The sequence below is a fragment of the Gambusia affinis genome, linkage group LG07 (genome assembly GCF_019740435.1).
Source record: "Gambusia affinis linkage group LG07, SWU_Gaff_1.0, whole genome shotgun sequence".
Classification (NCBI taxonomy): Eukaryota; Metazoa; Chordata; class Actinopteri; order Cyprinodontiformes; family Poeciliidae; genus Gambusia; species Gambusia affinis.
Window position 1 is genome coordinate 28,096,884 of NC_057874.1, and position 18,164 is coordinate 28,115,047.

Here is an 18,164-nt window from a genome sequence, read left to right on the forward strand (position 1 = left end):
ATTAATGCTTAGAAGAAAATTAATCACATTTTCATGAAGCACTTATCCATCTATAAGAGGAATTGTAAAGTGGTATACATTGTACTTTTCTCAGTGTTTATTTTTGATTTTGACATCCTCAGTCTCCCATACATATGACCATGGTTCTGTATTCTTGGTTTATTTGTGACCAGACCCACTGCATTCTATAACTAGTAGAAAAAGAATTAATAGAAATAATGGTTTTAGGTCATTTTATTCCTATTATAATACATATTTGTTCCACAAACAGACTTGGATTAAAATAAGCTTGTCCAGTCTCCCATGGTTCTCCACTTGTGTTGCTTCTGACATTTTGGCACCTTCAGTGTTCCATACATAATGACGGCGGCTGGGTGTCCTTGGGTCCTCTTTCACTCTGGAGCTTTCTCCCGCCTCTACCTCTGCTGAGCAGCTGTGATTGGCTAAGTGTCATAACATATTCCTTACGGCGTGAGGTCTTGTGCTCTGATTGGTTGAAGTCTCCTGACCTCATTGGAGACCCCGCCTTGTCTCCCGGCAGAGGACAGGTCAAAAATGGCGGCGTCCCTGAGGTGTTTTCTTCGCTCCGGAAAGGTAGGGATATTCTCGGTGATGTTGAAGCTGTTTGCCGGTGACCGTCGGTGTGTCTAATGGCTCCTGTCTTCCCGCAGCGGGCCGTGCTGGTGGCGGTTCGGCGGGGGATTCACAGCAGCTCCCCGGCCGCTGTTCAGGTCAGTCTGTTAGCAGCTAGGACCTGACGGACTCGTTCTCCGTTCATGTTCATGTTCAAAATTAGTTTAACAATAAAATTAATATCACCACATGAAGCAGAGGGTAAAAAATAATTCGTAAAACACCTTCCGACATGAATTATTTAAAAACACAGGAGCTATTCACGGAAAATATGGAAGCTAAATGTTTTATTTTTTACAGATGATTCACTAAAAACAGTTTATATAAGTAAAACAAAGAGAAATAATTAATTAAAAATATTTTAATCCTACTTTATAAATCAGTTTTAATGAGCTGCCATGAAGGAAAATACACGCCTACCTTGCTTACAATAAATAAGTGTTGTATTCAGGTGATTATTTTAATTTTTTAATTATGCGTGAAATCCAGAAACATTAAATATTAAAATGACAATATTTAATCCTTTTGACAATTTAGTCTTGTGTTAATATTTATGTTATCAAACTTTAGTGAAAAAAATTACATATGGAAGTTTACTGAACGTTTCTCATGTTTCATTGATTATTCAGTGGACAGAAATAAACTGATCATCGAGTCTGGACTGCATTAAGAAAAGTGATTCATTCTAATGAAAATAAAATTCCTTTTCACACAGCATCAACATGTTTGATCGCTTTATTTACAACCTCAATATTATTGTGATTTAATGTCATGGCCTCTCCATGCTGCTCATTTTACTATTTCATTATTAAATATTATTACTAATGTGATGCTCAGCTGTAATTGGCTGCTTGTACAAACGTGTTTTATCCAAGCAGACGGAGCAGGACCTGCTGCTGGCAGAACTCTGTCCATTTTACAGATAATATCTCCTCATTAAGATCAACAGAGGATCAAAACACAAAGAGCTGATCTCTGATTAGGAACGCTGTGGTCTCCTGGCAGGTTACAGTCCGCGATGCGCTGAACCAGGCGATGGACGAGGAGCTGGAGCGCGATGAGCGCGTCTTCCTGCTGGGAGAGGAAGTGGCCCAGTATGATGGGGCCTACAAGGTGAGAGCCCAGCGGGTCAGAATCATAAGGCCGGGTCAGAACTCTGAGCTTATTAAATTTATTTTTGCATCATTTTCTTTATCTTGATATGTCAGAAATGCATTCATATATTTTTTAAATTTATTTTGTATCTCCTGTTTTTTACTGAAGTTTATTGATATAGTTCTAATTTATTTTGTATTATTTTTTTTATATTGCTCCATCATCTATCAGACGTTGTAGTGAGTTTGTGGGCGCAGGGTGTGTAAGGTGGTTCTGGTTCTGGTTTGTCTGCAGGTCAGCAGAGGTCTGTGGAAGAAATATGGCGACAAGCGGATCATGGACACTCCGATCTCAGAGGTGAGTCATCGGCGCTCACTGAACATGCTCAGTGTAAGCCCCGCCCACTGGCTCATGCTGTGTCTCTGCCGCAGATGGGATTCACCGGCATCGCCATCGGAGCCGCCATGGTGAGTCCGGCCGCTGCCGCCATGTTGGTTCTGACTGGGTTCTGGCTGGGTTCTGACAGGCTGTTTCCCTCCTGTAGGCCGGCCTCAGGCCCATCTGTGAGTTCATGACCTTTAACTTCTCCATGCAAGCCATCGACCAGGTCATCAACTCCGCCGCCAAGACCTACTACATGTCCGCCGGGCTGCAGCCGGTGCCCATCGTCTTCCGGGGGCCCAATGGCGCCTCGGCCGGGGTCGCCGCCCAGCACTCGCAGTGCTTCGCCGCCTGGTGGGCCTGAGGGATCTGTAGGTCGGATCCTGTCGGGTCGGGCGCTGGTCTGATCTGAATGTCTCTCTGCAGGTACGCCCACTGCCCCGGCCTGAAGGTCGTCAGTCCCTGGAACTCCGAAGACGCCAGAGGCCTCCTGAAGGCCGCCATCAGAGACGACAACCCAGGTGAGATGCCGCCAAGATGGTGGTGAGGGCGATGAAGATGGTGGTGGGGGTTATAATGATAGTGATGAAGGTGGTAATGAAGACGATGTTCTCCAGTCCAGCAGAAATCTTTTTAGACAATAAAATCCAGAAATCTTCTTCCAGCCGATCCAGGTCAGTAGATCCGGGTTCTGATTGAGGGGTTGAAGCCGATCCACCGGGATCAGGCGGGGTTAGGGTCAGCATGGGCGGCTCTAGATGGGGCAAGGGGGGGGTCTCCCCTCCGTAGATCGACTCGTCTGGTCTGATTGATCTGATCCGTTGCTCTGGTCTGAAACAACTCATGTTTGCTCCGCCTGCAGTCGTGTTCCTGGAAAACGAGCTGCTGTACGGCGTTCCCTTCGAGATGTCCGACGAGTCGCAGTCCAAAGACTTCACAATTCCCATCGGAAAGGCCAAAGTGGAGCGGCACGGTCAGTGAAGGTCACATTGCAGGTCAACGTTCCAGTGAAAGGCTTCGTTGAGCTAACATCTCTCTCATTTCTTTAACGACTTTAACTTGTAGAACAGAGTTCATGTGGAAAAATCTGGAATTTATTTCCAGTATTTTCCAGGTCTGGAAAATGATACAATGGGGTTCAGCGATATGAACGCAGAATTTTATTGTGATATTTTGTGGCACTGTTATTGTGGTAACAATATGATTGCTTTATTCAGCAGACTCATGGTCCACAATGACATGATACACAACAACACATATAAAAAATTTAATCTAATTAAAGACTTGCATCCCTATGTTTCCATTGAGCTGGTTGGTATCTTAGCGCTCTGAGAGAGGGATGTGAAAACATTACTGTAAGATAGTTCAAATAGCTGCACAAACGACACATAAACTTGTATATCACATTTCTCACAAGTGCCTGGAATGTTCTGACATGTCCGTTACAGAACATCTCGCTTGCACTGCTGAACCTAGTTTCTTAAGCAGAGTCATTATAAGCAACCCTAAGCTTTTTTAAATTTACACCACAAAGGAGCTGCATACAAGGATGTACAGTGAGCTTTAAACAGACTTATTTGTACCTCATCAGTGCACATATAAAATTTCCTCCCCAGAATGTTTACCTGGGCGTACAACATCCGACACTGCCGATAAATATCATTCTCATCACAGAGCTGGTCTGTGATGTAGTGACCCAGATATTTAGTTCTGGAACAAATATTTAACTTTTGCCCTGACAGAAAAAAATCAGAGAAACAAAGTTGTTTGTGCAGATATTCAGTAACTGCTGAAAACCAGCACTCCTGGGTCAGAGGTCAGCCTGGTCAGCAGCTTACATAAACTGACCAGAATATCACCAATCATGGATCCAGTTTTACAGAGGTTCATTTCTTTGACAGGTCGTCCATGTACAAGGTAAACAGGGCAGGTGAAAGAAGCCCACCGTTACTCACACCAAAGGAAGCAGAGATGTTATCGCCCCATTTAAATGCATTTTCTGGTTAGAATACCAGTAAACTAAAATTTGTATAATAATATGTGGAACACCTCTCTGTTATAAATTGTAGTGATTGACATATTTTGTTGCACATAGACCTGTCGTAACCTGTTTAAGGTTAGGTCCCGGTTCTGGACGGATGCTTCAGAACAGAAACCAGGATTGTGAATCTGTGTTTCATTCAGCGGTTGAGTTCAAACCCAGTTCTTCATTTATGATCCAGAGGATTAAAACCTCAGAGGAGCAGGAATCGGCCGGCTGATCGCCTCCGTTCCTCCTGATCTGAAGGTTTTCTCCTCTTCGTCTCTCTTCAGGGAGCCACATCACGCTGGTTTCCCACTCCCGCTACGTCGGCCATTGCCTGGACGCCGCCGCCGTCCTCGCCAAGGAGGGAGTCGACTGCGAGGTGAGAGCCGCCCGTCGGTTCTGGCCCGGTGGGGTTCTGGGCTGGTCCTTTAACAGCTGATGTTTTCCAGGTGATCAACATGCGGACCATCCGGCCCATGGACGTGGAGTGCATCGAGGGCAGCGTGATGAAGACCAACCACCTGGTGACGGTGGAGGGCGGCTGGCCGCAGTTCGGCATCGGAGCCGAGATCTGCGCCCGCATCATGGAAGGTGACAAGAAAAAACCGAGCTGAGAAGTTTTTAAGGTTTAGAAATGGGGCCGAAACTTCCAGATTCCTGAATCTCTAGGCTGAACCAGACCAGCCCGGCTACCTTTGACCCCTGTTGTTACAAAATAAAATAGGTCCACAGCCACAAAAGAGATTTTCTTTTCCTAGATTAGATTTTACGACATAATTGAATAATTTATTGTTGACAAAGGAAACAAACTTTTATAATGATGGAGTTCTTTCCATATAACTGAAGTCTGTAATTTTTATAAAAAATATTTTTTTACTTATTTGTTAAAACTGAAAAAAAATTGATGTCCTCCACCTGAGCTACCTGGGAGGAGGTAGTCATCTGAAAAAATGCACCAAAAACAACCAATCAGAGCCAGGAGGAGGGCTTTAGTGCTGTCAATCAACCTCATATACTCGATGCTAAATCTGCTAATGGTGGAAAAACAAATTACTGTAACTGGAAAACTGTTTAGCTGCCGTCATTGGTGGCTGTGCTAACTACGAGCCTTAACATTCACAACAGTTGAAGTCATTGTGTTTTTAGGCTTTTCTCATGCTTTTAATATAATTTGTAAAAAAAATTATTTAATTAATAAGTAAAAAAAACTAAACATTTCGAACTCCCAGTTCAGTTCTCTGGTCTCCTCCCAGTTTGTCTCCCAGGAACCAGTTTGTATCTGTGGTCTCCTCCCATTTTGTCTCCCAGGAACCAGTCCAGTCTGGACCTGTCGTCCTCTCTGACCTTTGCCCCCGTTGTCTTCTTCAGGTCCTGCCTTCAACTTCCTGGACGCCCCGGTTACCAGGGTAACGGGCGTGGACATCCCCATGCCTTACGCTAAGATCCTGGAGGAGAACAGCCTGCCGCAGGTCAAAGACATCATCTTCTCCGTTAAGAAGACGCTCAACGTCTGAAATCCTCCCTCCTGATTGGATTGTTCCCACCGTGGACTCAGAGACTCTGCCTCCCACTTCCTCCCCTTCAAAGTAAAAGTCCCTCTCCGTTTGGGACCAGACTGCAGAGCCAATCAGATTTTTTTTTTTTATTTAAAACGAGTTTCAAAGTTTTCCGAGCTCCAAGGACTTTGTTCCAGCATTTTGGTTCTCCAGCTCTGCCATCTCACACCCTGACCTTTGACCTCTGGCTGCGTCGGCCCACAGGAAAGCGCTGCTGGAAGCTGGTGATATTTATCGTAGCTGCAGCAGCTGATTGGATGTTTCTTTAGCTGTTACACAATAAAATCCTGCTACTTCTGCTCCTTATTCAGAACAAACTGGTTCTGGTCCGTTCTGATTTTTTTCAACAGTTGAAGTCATTGTGTTTTTAGGCTTTTCTCATGCTTTTAATATAATTTGTAAAAAAAAAATATTTAATTAATAAGTAAAAAAAACAAAACATTTGTTTTTTTTACTTATTTACTGGTTATTCAGAACTGTTTCTGAATAACCAGAAACAGTTCTGTTATTCAGAACAGAACTGTTTCTGGTTGGTTCTGTTTGTAAAGGTCGTACAAACTCTAAATGTGAACAACAGGGTTCTGGTGCCTGGCAGAGTAACTACATGTAGCATCATATAGTAGGCTACATGTTTGTCTTAGCTAGCAGATAAAAGCTACATTAACTAAGCTAACGTTGCTAGTTCAGTAGTACGTACTACAGTAAATATCTCTAATATTTACCTTAGTATTACACAGAGATGGGTAGAGGTCTCAAAAATGATCAACTAATAGTTTTAATGTATTTATATTGTTTAGACCTCAGGAATGAGGTCAAATCTAGTTCTAAGCTTGTGGCTTCTTGTTGTCATGGGAACTCCATATCAAATGTCATGACACTTAATGGCTACCTACCAAGATGGATGTCAGCTGGAAAGTTCACAGAAGTGTGACGACACATGAAAACAATATATTGGCCTCTAGAGGTCAACAAAGGTCATCTGTGTCTAATCATATGACACAGAATCATGTAGATTTGATCAAAGTCAGATCAAAATCTGACTTTGAAAAAAAAAAAGTCACTTCCTCAGAACAGGATCACTTCCTGTTCTGAGGGGGCGGAGCTTAGATGACCTCAACATAACTACATAGTTTTTCGGGCATCCAACATGGCTGACCTGTACCAAGGTTGGTGCAATTTGGTCTTTCTCTATGAAAGTTAAAGTTTCAACATTAGGCCCATTAACATGCACTAAAACTCAAGCTTTTGATAACTTTAATCCCCTGATGGTTTGATAAAGAACAACATCCTTGAAAAGTCAAAAATTACCCAAAATGGCTGACTTCCTGTTGGGTTCAGGGTATCTCTCCAACACTTTTTTCCTGGTTTCTGAGGGTTCTACCTCCATGACAGATCAGCTCTCTACAATTTAGCAGTTGGACTATCCCACATTAGGGGGCATTGTAGCGCCATTTGGCCACACCCATTTTCAATTCCAAAAAAATACTAACGTTTCAATCGAGCACAATTTTGGTGAGTTTTATTTTCATTCTCTTTTCAGAAGCAAAAATACTTTTATTAATTTTTAACTAAAATGAGGAGATTTAAGCGTTCTGATCCCTAGAGTTCAGGAGCGCCGCCCCAAAGCGATGAGGCACCCGTAATGAAGAGCCGGAACCAACAAATATGAAAAATCATGGTGAATTTATGGAAAATTATTTCCTCAGCAGACAGTTTTAAACAGAAAGGAAGAGGACAGAGGTAGGAGGCAGGATATAGGACACAAGAAAGGAAAGGAGGAGGTTTAAGGAGCTTAGGAAACAAGGAGATGCAGAAGGTAGAACACAAGGACAAGAAAGGACGATGACTAGGGAACATCAGAAGGAAGAAAGATGAGGGATCCTCAAGAGGAAGGAAGGACAAGGAAACATCTGGAGGAAGGAGTCTAGAGAACATAAGGAAGAAGAAAGGAAGGAGACTAGAGAACATCAGAGGGAAGGAGGCATTTAAAGTCATTTCCCTCATTTATTCATCCAGACTGAAAGAATGGGGTTAAACCTGACCTTTGACCTTCCTGAACCCCTGTCAGGCTGAACTTGGTCCCACTGGTGGATGAGACTAGTGAACCTTGACTTTTAACCTTTGTGTTGAGGAGCCAATAAAAAGCTTCAGATCAACACGCATCACTTTATTGTCCTCATAAAAAGCTACAGACGTTAAAACTGTCAACATTCACCAGCTGACCTCTAACCTCAGGAAGGACCAGAGGCTTCTTCAGGTAGAGGAAGGAGGCCATCATCAGGGCCCCTCTTTTCCCTCCAGCTGCTGGACTACAGTTCCCAGAATCCCTCTCATCACTAAGTAGGCGGGGCCTCTGCCCCTCCAGGTTGGGTTTGTGGGCGGGACTCAGCATGTGCTAGGGAGCTGATAGGTCGGATCGTCCCACCTCTGAGGTTCCCTTCAGCAGGCCCAGCCGGACCACCACCACCTTCTTCTTCTTCTGCTGCTCCGGCTCCTCTTCATCTTCCTCCTCCTCCTCCTCCTCTCTCTCCTTTCGCTCGCCCCGCCACTCCTTCCTCTTCTCCCTCCTCATCTTCCTCGCCCTCTTCCTCCTCCTCCGCTCCTCTTTCTCCATCACAACCACATCCTCTTCTTCCTCCTGCAGTCCATCCTGAACTTCTTCCTGCTCCACTTCCTCTTCCACCGCCATCACCATCTCCTCCTCCTGCTCCTCTTCCTCATCTTCATCTTCCTCTTCATCCTCCTCCTCCTCCTCCTCTTCCTCATCTGTCGTCTCTTCCTCCATTTCATCCTTGATCTGCTCGTGTTTCAGGATCAGACCCGGATCCCCGTCCTGTTTCAGAAAAACACAGTTAGCAGGCAGAACGGCGCCCCATGTGGCCAAAAGAGGAACTACAAAAACATTCACTGAGCTGATCTTAAGGAAGGAATCTGACCTTTCACCTCTGCAACCTCTGGTTCAAGGTTTGAACGTTTTATTTTTATCTGAACATTAACAAATACATTTTTATTTAATTTCTTTTTTGATAAAATAAAGATTATTGATTTGATTGATCAGCTCATCAGGTTTTTCCTTACTGGAGCTCAAATCATTCAAACTGGGATCTCTGGGAATTTACTGGTTTCAGCTTAAAAATAGCATCTTACAGCTGCAGTATGTAACTTTTATAAAAAATATATTTTTTACTTATTTGTTAAAAATGTCACTATGTCGGGACAGTTTAGTATGAGACAGATAATCTTTGAAAAACAAACGTTCCCAGCACCAACTAGAAACAACCAATCAGAGCCAGGAGGCGGACCTTAGCGCTGTCCATCACTGCTAGCTGCCGTTAATAGATCTTGTTGTAAATGCTGAAGCTAGTTAGCATTTACAGTTAGGATTAGGATAGACAGTTTTCTTATAACCGTAAGTGTTTTCTGTGCCGTTAGCAGAGTACATAAGGATGATTGAGAGCACTAAGACCCGCCTCCTGGCTCCGATTGGTTGTTTTTGGTCGAGAGCCATGCATTTCTCATAAACTGTCACAACATGGTATATAAACCATGTTTTCATTCATTTCAGCTAACAAAAAAGTTTTCTCAGTTGCAATTTTCATTATTTTATTAGTTTTAGTTGGTCTTGGTTCCGGTCGGCCCAAACTCACCAGGTCTTTGCCGTTGCACAGCCGGTGCACCAGCAACCGGACCGTGTCCTTGTTCTGGCACAGCCCCATGGTGTTGAGCGCGTCCAGGACAGAGCCGGTGCAGCCCTGCAGCCGGAGCTCCGCCCCCAGCGCCGCCTGCAGGAAGTTGTTCCTCCAGATGTTCCTGGTGAAAAGCGGGATGGCGAGCGCTACCACAGCGCGGCGCTCCAGCAGCGTGATGGCCTGATCCTCCGTCAGCTGGCTGCTAAACAGACAGGAAACAAGTGCTCAGAACCAGAACTGCGACCTGGACCGGGTCAGAGGGACTTACTGGCTGCTCCGGTACAGTGTGTTGATGTCGGGGAACATGGCGCGCAGACAGGCCGTGACCAGCGGTGCGTTCTGCTGGGCCCAGCTCAGGCAGTGCCGCCAAGGGAAGGAGGACAGCGGCTTCCGGTCCGACACCTTCTGCTGGAAGGGACTGTCTGTCCGCCGGGCCAGAACCTTCATCTGCACAGACAAAATGAGGTTCAAATCAAAAATCCAACATAGAAACTTATATTTCAGGTTTTGAAATGCAGTTTAAAACTTTTGTATTTGCCATATTTTTTACCCTAAATTTTTGACACATAGTTTCTTGACATATTCGGCCCATGATGTTTTCTAAACATCAGATCAAAAGAACAATTAATAGATTCAGAAACACAAAAGCAAATGATATAAGATCAGAATGTTTTAGTTAGTTCTAGTTAGTTGTAGTTTTTCATCTTTCATTACTGTTTTTATTTATTTCAGTTAAAAATGTTTTCCCAATTTCAGTTTTGTCATTTTGTTCGGCTTTGTTAACTTAGCATTCTAGCAACATCCAGAGAACTGAACTTTTAGTGAATCAGCGCCACCAATGGTGAGGCGCAGTACTGCACTGCTCACCCCAAACTAATTCCATGCATTTCAACAGGAAATGCGTAAATTTGGCAATTTTGACCATAAAATATCATCACCGATGAACCGCCCAGACCCGGAGACTCACCTCGGTCCGCAGCTGCTTGCTCCAGAACTCCAGCATGGGCTTCCGGGCGCCTTTGGACGACCAGAGCATCTGCATCGCCGCCTTGTAGCTGGACTTGCTAACCAGCAGCGCCGCTTTGCTTTTCTTGCCCATCCTGCGGCCCGGCGCTGGCGACACCTTCACCTGCGAACAGAGCCAAACCTGCTGAACCAGCCAACACCTGGAGGTTCTCCGATCGGACTGAAGGGAGAATAAACTACCGCTGCTGGAGACATGGAGGTTAATCTGAGGGTCCCAGGGGTGCACTAACTTTTTGTCACATGGGCTGATTATTTAATTTGATGTATTTAGAAAGTCTGAATTTTACGCTCCATTTTTGTGAGTTTTTATTTAGTTTGTACTGAATTTTATGATGTTTCGTTTGCATCTTTTAATTATTGTTTTGCATCAGTACACCCTCAAAAAGGAGAAACTTCCTGGTAAAAATATTGATTGGGATGAACAGTTGCTTTTTTGTAAAGGATGTAGTTCATCATAAATCTATAGATTAAAAATTAATTTAAAGGGACGGTATAATGAGTTTTCCAGTCACAGTGACATTTTACAGTATAATCAAGTAGCTAATTGTACTAATTGTACACACCTTTCGGTCTGAATGTACCGCTGCTAAACCTGGCTGGCTGCTGGTACCCGTTCTATACGTACCTTCCTGACCTCGGGCGGCTTGACCCACAGCGAGCGCTTCCCGCTCTGTTTGCGCTTGCCCTTGGTTCGGATGATCTGGGCACAGGTTTCACATAGGAAGGACTTTTCGTGGACCTCGGAGTCCGGGAAGACCCAGCGGACGGTGTCCGGGGTAGTGAAGGTGTACAGCGCCCTTCGGTTAAGGGAGCGGCCCTGCCGCTGGAACAGCAGCCTGCAGCAGCAGCAGTTCCGGTCCTCCGGCCGTCTGGACCGCCGCGAACTGCCGCGAGGTACCGCCTCGGCGCAGCTCACAGCGGGCTCGTCCTCGGTGTGAGGGTTCGGTTCGGTGCCTCCGAGGCAGTCCACTTCTGCACCGAGGACGGGTTCTGGTAGCTCCAGCTGCGGGGGTTCGGAGGGCTGTAGCGTTCCGCCTGCCTCAGGTTCGGTTGTGTCCGCGGTGTGTGCGTAATCATGCTCATTGGATTCAACTGCGGGTTCTGCTACTCCTGGGTTCTCAGACTCCATGGCTGAGGGCGTTCTCCGGTTCGGAGCAGACTTTGTGCGTGCCTGCGGTAACCTGGAGCTCCAGAAAAGTGGGTCAGAACCAGAACCTAGCCCAGAGTTCTGCAGAATGGGACGATGTAGAAGATAGAAATGTTTTACCGCGATGAGCTGCAGAAACAGGAAGTAAACTCAGATAAACAAAACCTCATCCGCCTCCACACACCGCAGCAGGCGCCCCCGCGCGGTGGTAGGCCAGAACTGCAGGTCACCTGAAGAAAATCTGGCTTTGCTGTTAAAAGGGAAGCTTTATGTGTTTTCTAGGCACAAAGTGGCATTTTATAGCACAACATTTTTATGTTACCAGACGTTGTTGTAAAAATGCTGTATATATCATATAAAATTTAAAAGATTCAACCCATTAATTATCAATCATTTGTGTACATTTCAGCAAGAAGGCAGTTCAAAGTGTTCAAAGTGACATCATAAAAATACAAAAATAAAAAGTCAGTAAACATCATGCAGTCACCAATTGAGAAACCAACCAACATCACAAGTGCCATTTATCAAAATAATACATTTTCATCAGATAGGTTGAAAGAAATTTTACTTCCTGATCTAATGCCTTTAAATTGGGGATCTCTCTCTTCAAAACTCCTGCTCTTTCTGAAACTCTCCCTTTAGAATGTCACCACAACATGGCTCCTTAATTAACCTTTTAACAATGTTTTAGCAGCATTTCACTGAGAAATAGCTCCTATAATGAGCTCAGCTGATGTGCAGTTCTGCCAGGTGTTTGCTAATTGCTGCTGGCTAGTCTGAAGGAGCTCCTCTCTGAAGCAGAAGCTCGGAAACCTGGAAACTGCAGCTCAGAGGAGGAGCTGTGCCTTGAAGCCTGGGCTTGGTCCATCCGACCGTTTTGCACAGCTGAATGGTTGCCAATTGAGATTAAATGATTTCTAAAAGATGCATGGAAGAATCAAAGGAACACTCCAGGTAGGTTTTTAACGAGGGAGTAACATAACCTTATGTAGAGCTAAAAACAAAGTTGACTTTACATAAGACTGCCCTTTTAAAACTAGTTATGATTTGGTTCAATGATTGAAAAATCACTGGAGCATTATTTGTTATTTATTTAATTTGATTTACTGATTTATTTATAAAGTCTGAATGTTATGCTTTGTTTTTGTGAGTTTTTATTTAGTTTGTACTTAATAGAATTTTATGATGTTTTTCCACTTTTTAATTATTGTTTTGCATCATTCAGGGGTCTCAAACTCCAGTCCTCGAGGGCCGCAGTCCTGCAGTTTTTAGATATGCCACAGGTACAAAACGCTGGAATGAAATGGCTTAATTACCTCCACCTTGTGTAGATCAGTTCTCCAGAGCCTTAATTATTCTATTCAGGTGTGGCGCAGCAGAGGCACATCTAAAAGTTGCAGGACTGCGGCCCTCGAGGACTGGAGTTTGAGACCCCTGGAATACATAAATAAATATTCTAATATTATTATTGTTGTTGTTAATTGTAGTTATTATTATTTGTAATAAGAATTTGTTTAATATCTGAATTTGTTTGTTTCGGGTGGCAGTTCAACCCATAAACATCAATTTGGTTCCACCGACTTTTATTTTGGCGAGTCTTACCGGAAGTGGCGTCCGCAGGGGAAAAAAGGATGTAAACAAATCTGTGTGTCATCAGCTTTTAACCTGCTGTAACATACCAGTACATCTGGGAGTTAACTGGATGCTTCAGGTAGGACCCGACACGATTTTTATTAATTTTTAAAAGTTTAATTTTGAATCGATGTTTAACCTGCTAAGAGCTGCTAACTGTTAGCTCTCTGCTTCAATTCATTGACTGATTCCACCGCAAAGGTTTTAAATATGAACATTTGAGGCCACTAAGAAAAGAAGACGATGTAAAGGAAGAAGAAGAAACATTTTTATCGTCATAAAGAAAATGAACGCTTTTTGTTCTCTTTCAGTGTCAGAAACTTATAAGTAAAGCTTCATATTTACAAATATCTCAGTAATAAATCCTTTAAACATCTCCAGACGGGATCAGTGTGTGCGGATGTTTTAATTCATCTGTGTGATAAGATTGTTACGGTGACCCAGAGAGGTCAGTACAATCGAAAAGGCAACAGTGCAACAATATTAATGTGATTTCCCAACAGAGAACCAGCAGGTCCTGTTTTGACCCAGTTTTGCAGATTCACTTCTGTTCAGCCTCAGCCTCAGCTCATGTTTCTGTTCTCCATAGGTTCTGATAAACATTTCTACGTTTTCTCATCTTATAGCATTCAAACATCCATCCATCCGTCCGTCTGTCCGTCCATCCATCTGTCTGTTCATCTATCTATCATCCATCCGTCCGTCCGTCCGTCCATCTGTCCGTTCATCTATCTATCATCCATCCACCCAACCATCCATCCTTCCATCCATCCATCCGTCCGTCCATCCATCTGTCCGTTCATCCATCCATCCATCCATCCATCCATCCATGATGTGTTTTAGGCCTATTATCTCTGGTTCCGCTGCATGTTTTAGAGTTTGTAATTAACTGAATCCTGGTTTTGACCCTTGACCCTTGGCCGGTGTCGGCTGTTCTGATGCTATAGACCTGCTGGTTCTCCTGGTTTCATCAGATGAAGTCTCCCTCCTCTTCCTCACCAACCGACAGACGTCTGTGGCCCAATCAGGGACTCGCCAGCTGGGGTTCTCCTTCTCCAATCAGGGTGGATCCGCCTGCAGACTGTTGCCACGGCAACCGTCTCTCAAGACGTTCTGCTTCTCGTTGCAGGTGGAAACTCGGGAATGATGATGTTGTTGGCGCTGTGAACTGCGGAGGGAGCTGGTGGCGGGCAGTGGCAGATGGAGAATGGAGACCTGGGTCACATGGTGTGTGTGTCCACTTGACCCGTCCAGTATAGCGGTTCTGTACCAACAATCTGGGCTTTGCTGCTGAGCATGATTATAATTTCTGTTTTTTCATTATTGTTTAGTTTTATCTGGTGTTGTCAGTTAGTTTTAATTAGTTTTTACAGTGTGTGTGCTAGTTTTCAGAAAAACATTGTTGATATTAAACAAAAGGTAAGATGGCAGAAACAGCGAGAAGAAGAAAGAACTGGCAGGTTGGTGTAACGAGGAGAACAAGACAAAATAGAAAGGAGGAAACAACTATATCACCTTTTGGTCATTCAGAGTTAAATAGCAAATTTGAAATATTTTTTATTGATCAACCTCAAATATTGAATTGAGAGAAGGGAACAGGTACATAGATTACAAGATGACAAATTACAGTTGAAAGTCTTATGGCGGCTGTGTTTACAGCACGTCACTGAAAGCCTTTTGGATGAACTTTCCACTTCTGGATGTTTTGTTTATTTTCGTTAATGTACCTTAAGAAGATGAAATTAATAGAGAGAATCCATTCTTTTGTTATAAAATCTGTGTATTATACAGTTAGTGTCCCGATTCAAACTCCATTCGAGTAGATGGAGGCAAAGCACATCTAAACGTTGCTTGCCAACTGTCATTAAAAAAGACTGTTGCTGTTCCTCCTGTGTCCAGATGGGGGAGCCAGTGAGTCTGAACGTTGGCGGCTGTGTTTACAGCACGTCACTGTCCGCGCTGAGGCGCTACCCCGACTCCCTGCTGGGCGCCATGTTTAGAGGAGACCTGCCGACGGTCAAAGATTCCCGCGGGAACTTCTTCATCGACCGCGACGGCCCGTTGTTCCGGTGAGTTCGCGGGTTTCAGACACTTTTTAGACTCAGATGGATCTCTGACAGCCTAGGTCTCATTAGCTAGTTTTAGAAATTCAGAAAAGCCCCGATTATTAATTATAGACGTGATAAAGCCTAAAACAACATTTCCACTGGGCCAGAACCAGTGGAAGGTTTCCACTACCAGTGAAAGGTTCCAGAGCCAGTGAGAGGGGATTGGGACTCTTGCCGGGTTTTCTGAAAGTTGACGGCTCACCCGGTCTAACACGGTCTGACCCGGCTGCTGGGCAGAACCAGTCTAACCGGGTCTGACCCGCTCTCCTTCTCGTTTCAGCTACATTCTAAACTTCTTGCGCTCATCGGAGCTGACGCTGCCCTGTGGCTTCAAGGAGATGGCGCTGCTCCGTAAAGAGGCGGACTTCTACCAGATCGAGCCCTTGATCCAGTGCCTGGGAGACCCCAAGCCGCTGCTGCCGTATCCGACCGACACCTACGAGGAAGTGGTGGAGCTGTCCAGCACCAGGAAGCTGTCCAAGTACTCCAACCCGGTCGCAGTCATCATCACCCAGCTCACCATCACCACTAAGGTTCCTCACATCCACTCTCATGTCTTTATTGTTATAATTATTATTGAGCCATTGGTTTTCTTTTTATTGTCTTTACCTGCGGTTCTCTGCCTTAACTGACCTAGATATTTCCAGAAGATCCAAATCCTTTTGCCTTCAGTTGGGGGAAAAACTCACTGTGATGAAAAAATATCATGTGTTTCTTTTAAGAAATAATTTTAAAAAAATAGCTTAAATTGGTCAGAATTATTTATGGTTTTTTATGTATGTATGTTTAAGTCAATGTTTTCTCCAATTTTCTCCCTGGGTTTTTTATTAAAAGACCCCCATTCAGCCCTCCTTACAAACCTCCTGGATATGCCCCTGCTCGGCATCCCAAAGTATACATTCAACATAAACATTAATATCCACGCACTGATAGCTTTAAATATTTTAAATGTGACAAATTAAATTAAAACTCACTGAAGGGTCGGGTGCAGCGGCTCTGAGGCACATTGATGAATATCGTTATTAATTCAAACTCTTGTTGGTTCTGCTTTGCCTCCTGCACCGCTGAGCGCGTCCGTCCGCTCAGCTTGATGTCAGAATGAGCCGGCGGAAATACAGAGACCTGTTGAGGAACGCTGTTACCATGGAAACGGACTTAAATCCTACACAATGCAAAGTCTCTGCTCCAAGACCGACACGACTACTGCAGACTTTGGTCACAACGTTGGGTTACGGTTACTGTGACAGCGCAATAATTTGTTACAGGAATTTATTTTTTCATTCTTCTCTGACCCAGAGGAGAACAGCAAAGATTTTAGGGAGTTCACAGCTAAAAGTAAAAAATAAAAAGAAGGAATATTATATATATATATATATATATATATATATATATATATATATATATATATATACATACGCAGAGGTCAGTGCTTTCCATCTGACCTTTGCTGTTTTCGGTCCAGAACTGTTTTCAGAGGAACATTTTGGTTGTTGGGTTTGGATCTCGTGGTTCCACAGTGATTTTTCCCTCCAGATTTCTTCAACTGTTCTTTAGAAGGAGGAATAAGCAGATGTTGTGTTGGTTCTCCAGGTCCAGTCAGTGTTGGACTCCGTCTCCAGCAGCTTCACCAAGTGGACCAAACACATGATGGACAGCAGAGACTTCCAGGTGTCCTTCACGTTTGGACCGTGTGACTACCAGCAGGAGGTCAGCCTTCGGGTCAACCTGCTGGAGTTCATCTCCAAAGCCGTACGTTTGTTAGAACCGCCGCCCTCAGTGTCCGTAGATCAAACCTGTGGCTGACGGGCTGCTGTGTTGCAGGGCTTCGCCATCAGAAACACTCGGGTTCTTCATATGAGCGAACGGGCCAACGAGAACACGGTGGAGCATCACTGGACCTTCTGCCGGCCGGTTCATAAACGCGACCACTGAGCGTTTTACAGAACCACTGGGTGGATCAGAAGCTGAGTCTCTGGTTCTGGACCAGGAACATGGAGGACATCTTAGTTTTTGAAAGCGGAGGCCGCTAGGTGGCGCTGTGGGGGGCCTCAGTAGTTTTTGGTTTTTCAGTCCATTTTTTTTTTTATTATTAAATCTGAGTTTAAATTTAACTATTATTTTTGATGCTCATCTTCTGACTAGCTGTTTTGCTTCTCAAGCTACCAGATTATGTGTTGCCCAGAAATAATCCGGAAAAAATCACTTTCATTCAGGTTTGCTCTCATGAAATCAGAAAGAAATTACCAGATTATGAAGTTTCTGGACCGTAAAGCATCTTTTAAATACCTAAACTAAGATGTTTAACTTCTGAAAGTACTCACCTCTAGTATTAATATTCTTGGTTTCTTTCAAGTTTTTTATTGTCCTCGACGGCACCAAGAAGCAGCCCAACCTGGAGTCGGGTTCAGGGAGTAATTATCATTTCCTCAAGTTGGTTGGAATAATGTTTTATCCCTAATTAATTAAATCATCACTTGAAAAGTGTGAATTTTTCATTTACTCAGGTCATCTTTATCCCAAATTAAAGAGGCTGTTAAGTTTTCCGGGAAGAACTGTCTACCTGTAAGTGTGTGGGGAAGGTGTGAAACAGCAACAATAGCTTTCCAAAATGGCCGCCATCACCCTGCGGTTTTTCCATCTAGAACAAAAGAAAGGATCATGTGGACAAGAACAGCTGGTGCCATCCTGGTTTATGAGAAGGTCAACCCAGTAAAACAAAGGAGGTTCTGGTTGGCAACCAAACTGATAATAAAGTTCTGTTTTAAGATTATGGTTAGAAGTGGATAATCTAATAATCTAATGGTGGAGTACTTATTACCTAACTCTGTCTAAAATGTTTTAAAGTTAACTGAATTGGACAAGCAAAAACTT

General features: G+C 43.9%; 3 protein-coding genes across 5 annotated transcripts; 2 read left to right on the top strand and 1 right to left on the bottom strand.

The window, feature by feature from the left end:
- Positions 1 to 485: 485 nt before the first annotated feature.
- On the top strand, positions 486 to 6,008 carry pdhb (pyruvate dehydrogenase E1 subunit beta). The gene is made up of 11 exons (XM_044121751.1): positions 486 to 594; positions 672 to 731; positions 1,639 to 1,746; positions 2,023 to 2,085; positions 2,160 to 2,195; positions 2,273 to 2,463; positions 2,536 to 2,630; positions 2,972 to 3,082; positions 4,423 to 4,514; positions 4,585 to 4,726; positions 5,504 to 6,008. Exons 1-11 carry the CDS (start codon positions 556 to 558, stop codon positions 5,647 to 5,649), a joined length of 1,083 nt encoding a protein of 360 aa, XP_043977686.1. The 5' UTR covers positions 486 to 555; the 3' UTR covers positions 5,650 to 6,008.
- A 1,835-nt stretch (positions 6,009 to 7,843) lies between these two features.
- LOC122833828 (bromo and FHA domain-containing protein DDB_G0267958-like) lies at positions 7,844 to 11,791 on the bottom strand. Of its 2 annotated transcripts, none has more exons than XM_044121748.1 (5): positions 11,032 to 11,791; positions 10,348 to 10,509; positions 9,649 to 9,827; positions 9,339 to 9,582; positions 7,844 to 8,524 (listed from the first exon to the last, which is right to left on the bottom strand). In XM_044121748.1, the coding sequence occupies exons 1-5, from the start codon at positions 11,533 to 11,535 to the stop codon at positions 8,087 to 8,089; spliced, it is 1,527 nt and encodes a 508-aa protein (XP_043977683.1). In that variant the 5' UTR covers positions 11,536 to 11,791; the 3' UTR covers positions 7,844 to 8,086. The 2 variants fall into 2 exon arrangements, with proteins under 2 accessions (XP_043977683.1, XP_043977684.1); XM_044121749.1 differs by having other exon boundaries at positions 9,339 to 9,579; positions 11,032 to 11,702.
- On the top strand, positions 10,497 to 17,777 carry kctd6a (potassium channel tetramerization domain containing 6a). 2 transcript variants are annotated; one of them, XM_044121755.1, is made up of 6 exons: positions 10,497 to 10,605; positions 14,315 to 14,412; positions 15,085 to 15,254; positions 15,574 to 15,826; positions 16,884 to 17,042; positions 17,115 to 17,777. In XM_044121755.1, the coding sequence occupies exons 2-6, from the start codon at positions 14,386 to 14,388 to the stop codon at positions 17,223 to 17,225; spliced, it is 720 nt and encodes a 239-aa protein (XP_043977690.1). In that variant the 5' UTR covers positions 10,497 to 10,605; positions 14,315 to 14,385; the 3' UTR covers positions 17,226 to 17,777. The 2 variants fall into 2 exon arrangements, with proteins under 2 accessions (XP_043977690.1, XP_043977689.1); XM_044121754.1 differs by lacking the exon at positions 10,497 to 10,605 and adding an exon at positions 13,128 to 13,264.
- The last annotated feature ends 387 nt before the right edge of the window (positions 17,778 to 18,164 follow it).

What these genes read in the sequence shown, in the direction of transcription:
- pdhb (XM_044121751.1), top strand. Translation starts at nt 556, where the DNA reads ATGGCGGCGTCCCTGAGGTGTTTTCTTCGCTCCGGAAAG. An exon ending in TCGCCATCGGAGCCGCCATG is followed by an intron (nt 2,196 to 2,272) that starts GTGAGTCCGGCC and finishes TCCCTCCTGTAG; the next exon opens with GCCGGCCTCAGGCCCATCTG. An exon ending in CTGCGCCCGCATCATGGAAG is followed by an intron (nt 4,727 to 5,503) that starts GTGACAAGAAAA and finishes TGTCTTCTTCAG; the next exon opens with GTCCTGCCTTCAACTTCCTG.
- LOC122833828 (XM_044121748.1), bottom strand. Translation starts at nt 11,535, where the DNA reads ATGGAGTCTGAGAACCCAGGAGTAGCAGAACCCGCAGTTGAATCCAAT. An exon ending in GCAAGCAGCTGCGGACCGAG is followed by an intron (nt 9,828 to 10,347) that starts GTGAGTCTCCGG and finishes TTGTCTGTGCAG; the next exon opens with ATGAAGGTTCTGGCCCGGCG. An exon ending in ACACTGTACCGGAGCAGCCA is followed by an intron (nt 9,583 to 9,648) that starts GTAAGTCCCTCT and finishes CTGTCTGTTTAG; the next exon opens with CAGCCAGCTGACGGAGGATC.
- kctd6a (XM_044121755.1), top strand. Translation starts at nt 14,386, where the DNA reads ATGGAGAATGGAGACCTGGGTCACATG. An exon ending in ATGGAGACCTGGGTCACATG is followed by an intron (nt 14,413 to 15,084) that starts GTGTGTGTGTCC and finishes TCCTGTGTCCAG; the next exon opens with ATGGGGGAGCCAGTGAGTCT. An exon ending in CGCGACGGCCCGTTGTTCCG is followed by an intron (nt 15,255 to 15,573) that starts GTGAGTTCGCGG and finishes TTCTCGTTTCAG; the next exon opens with CTACATTCTAAACTTCTTGC.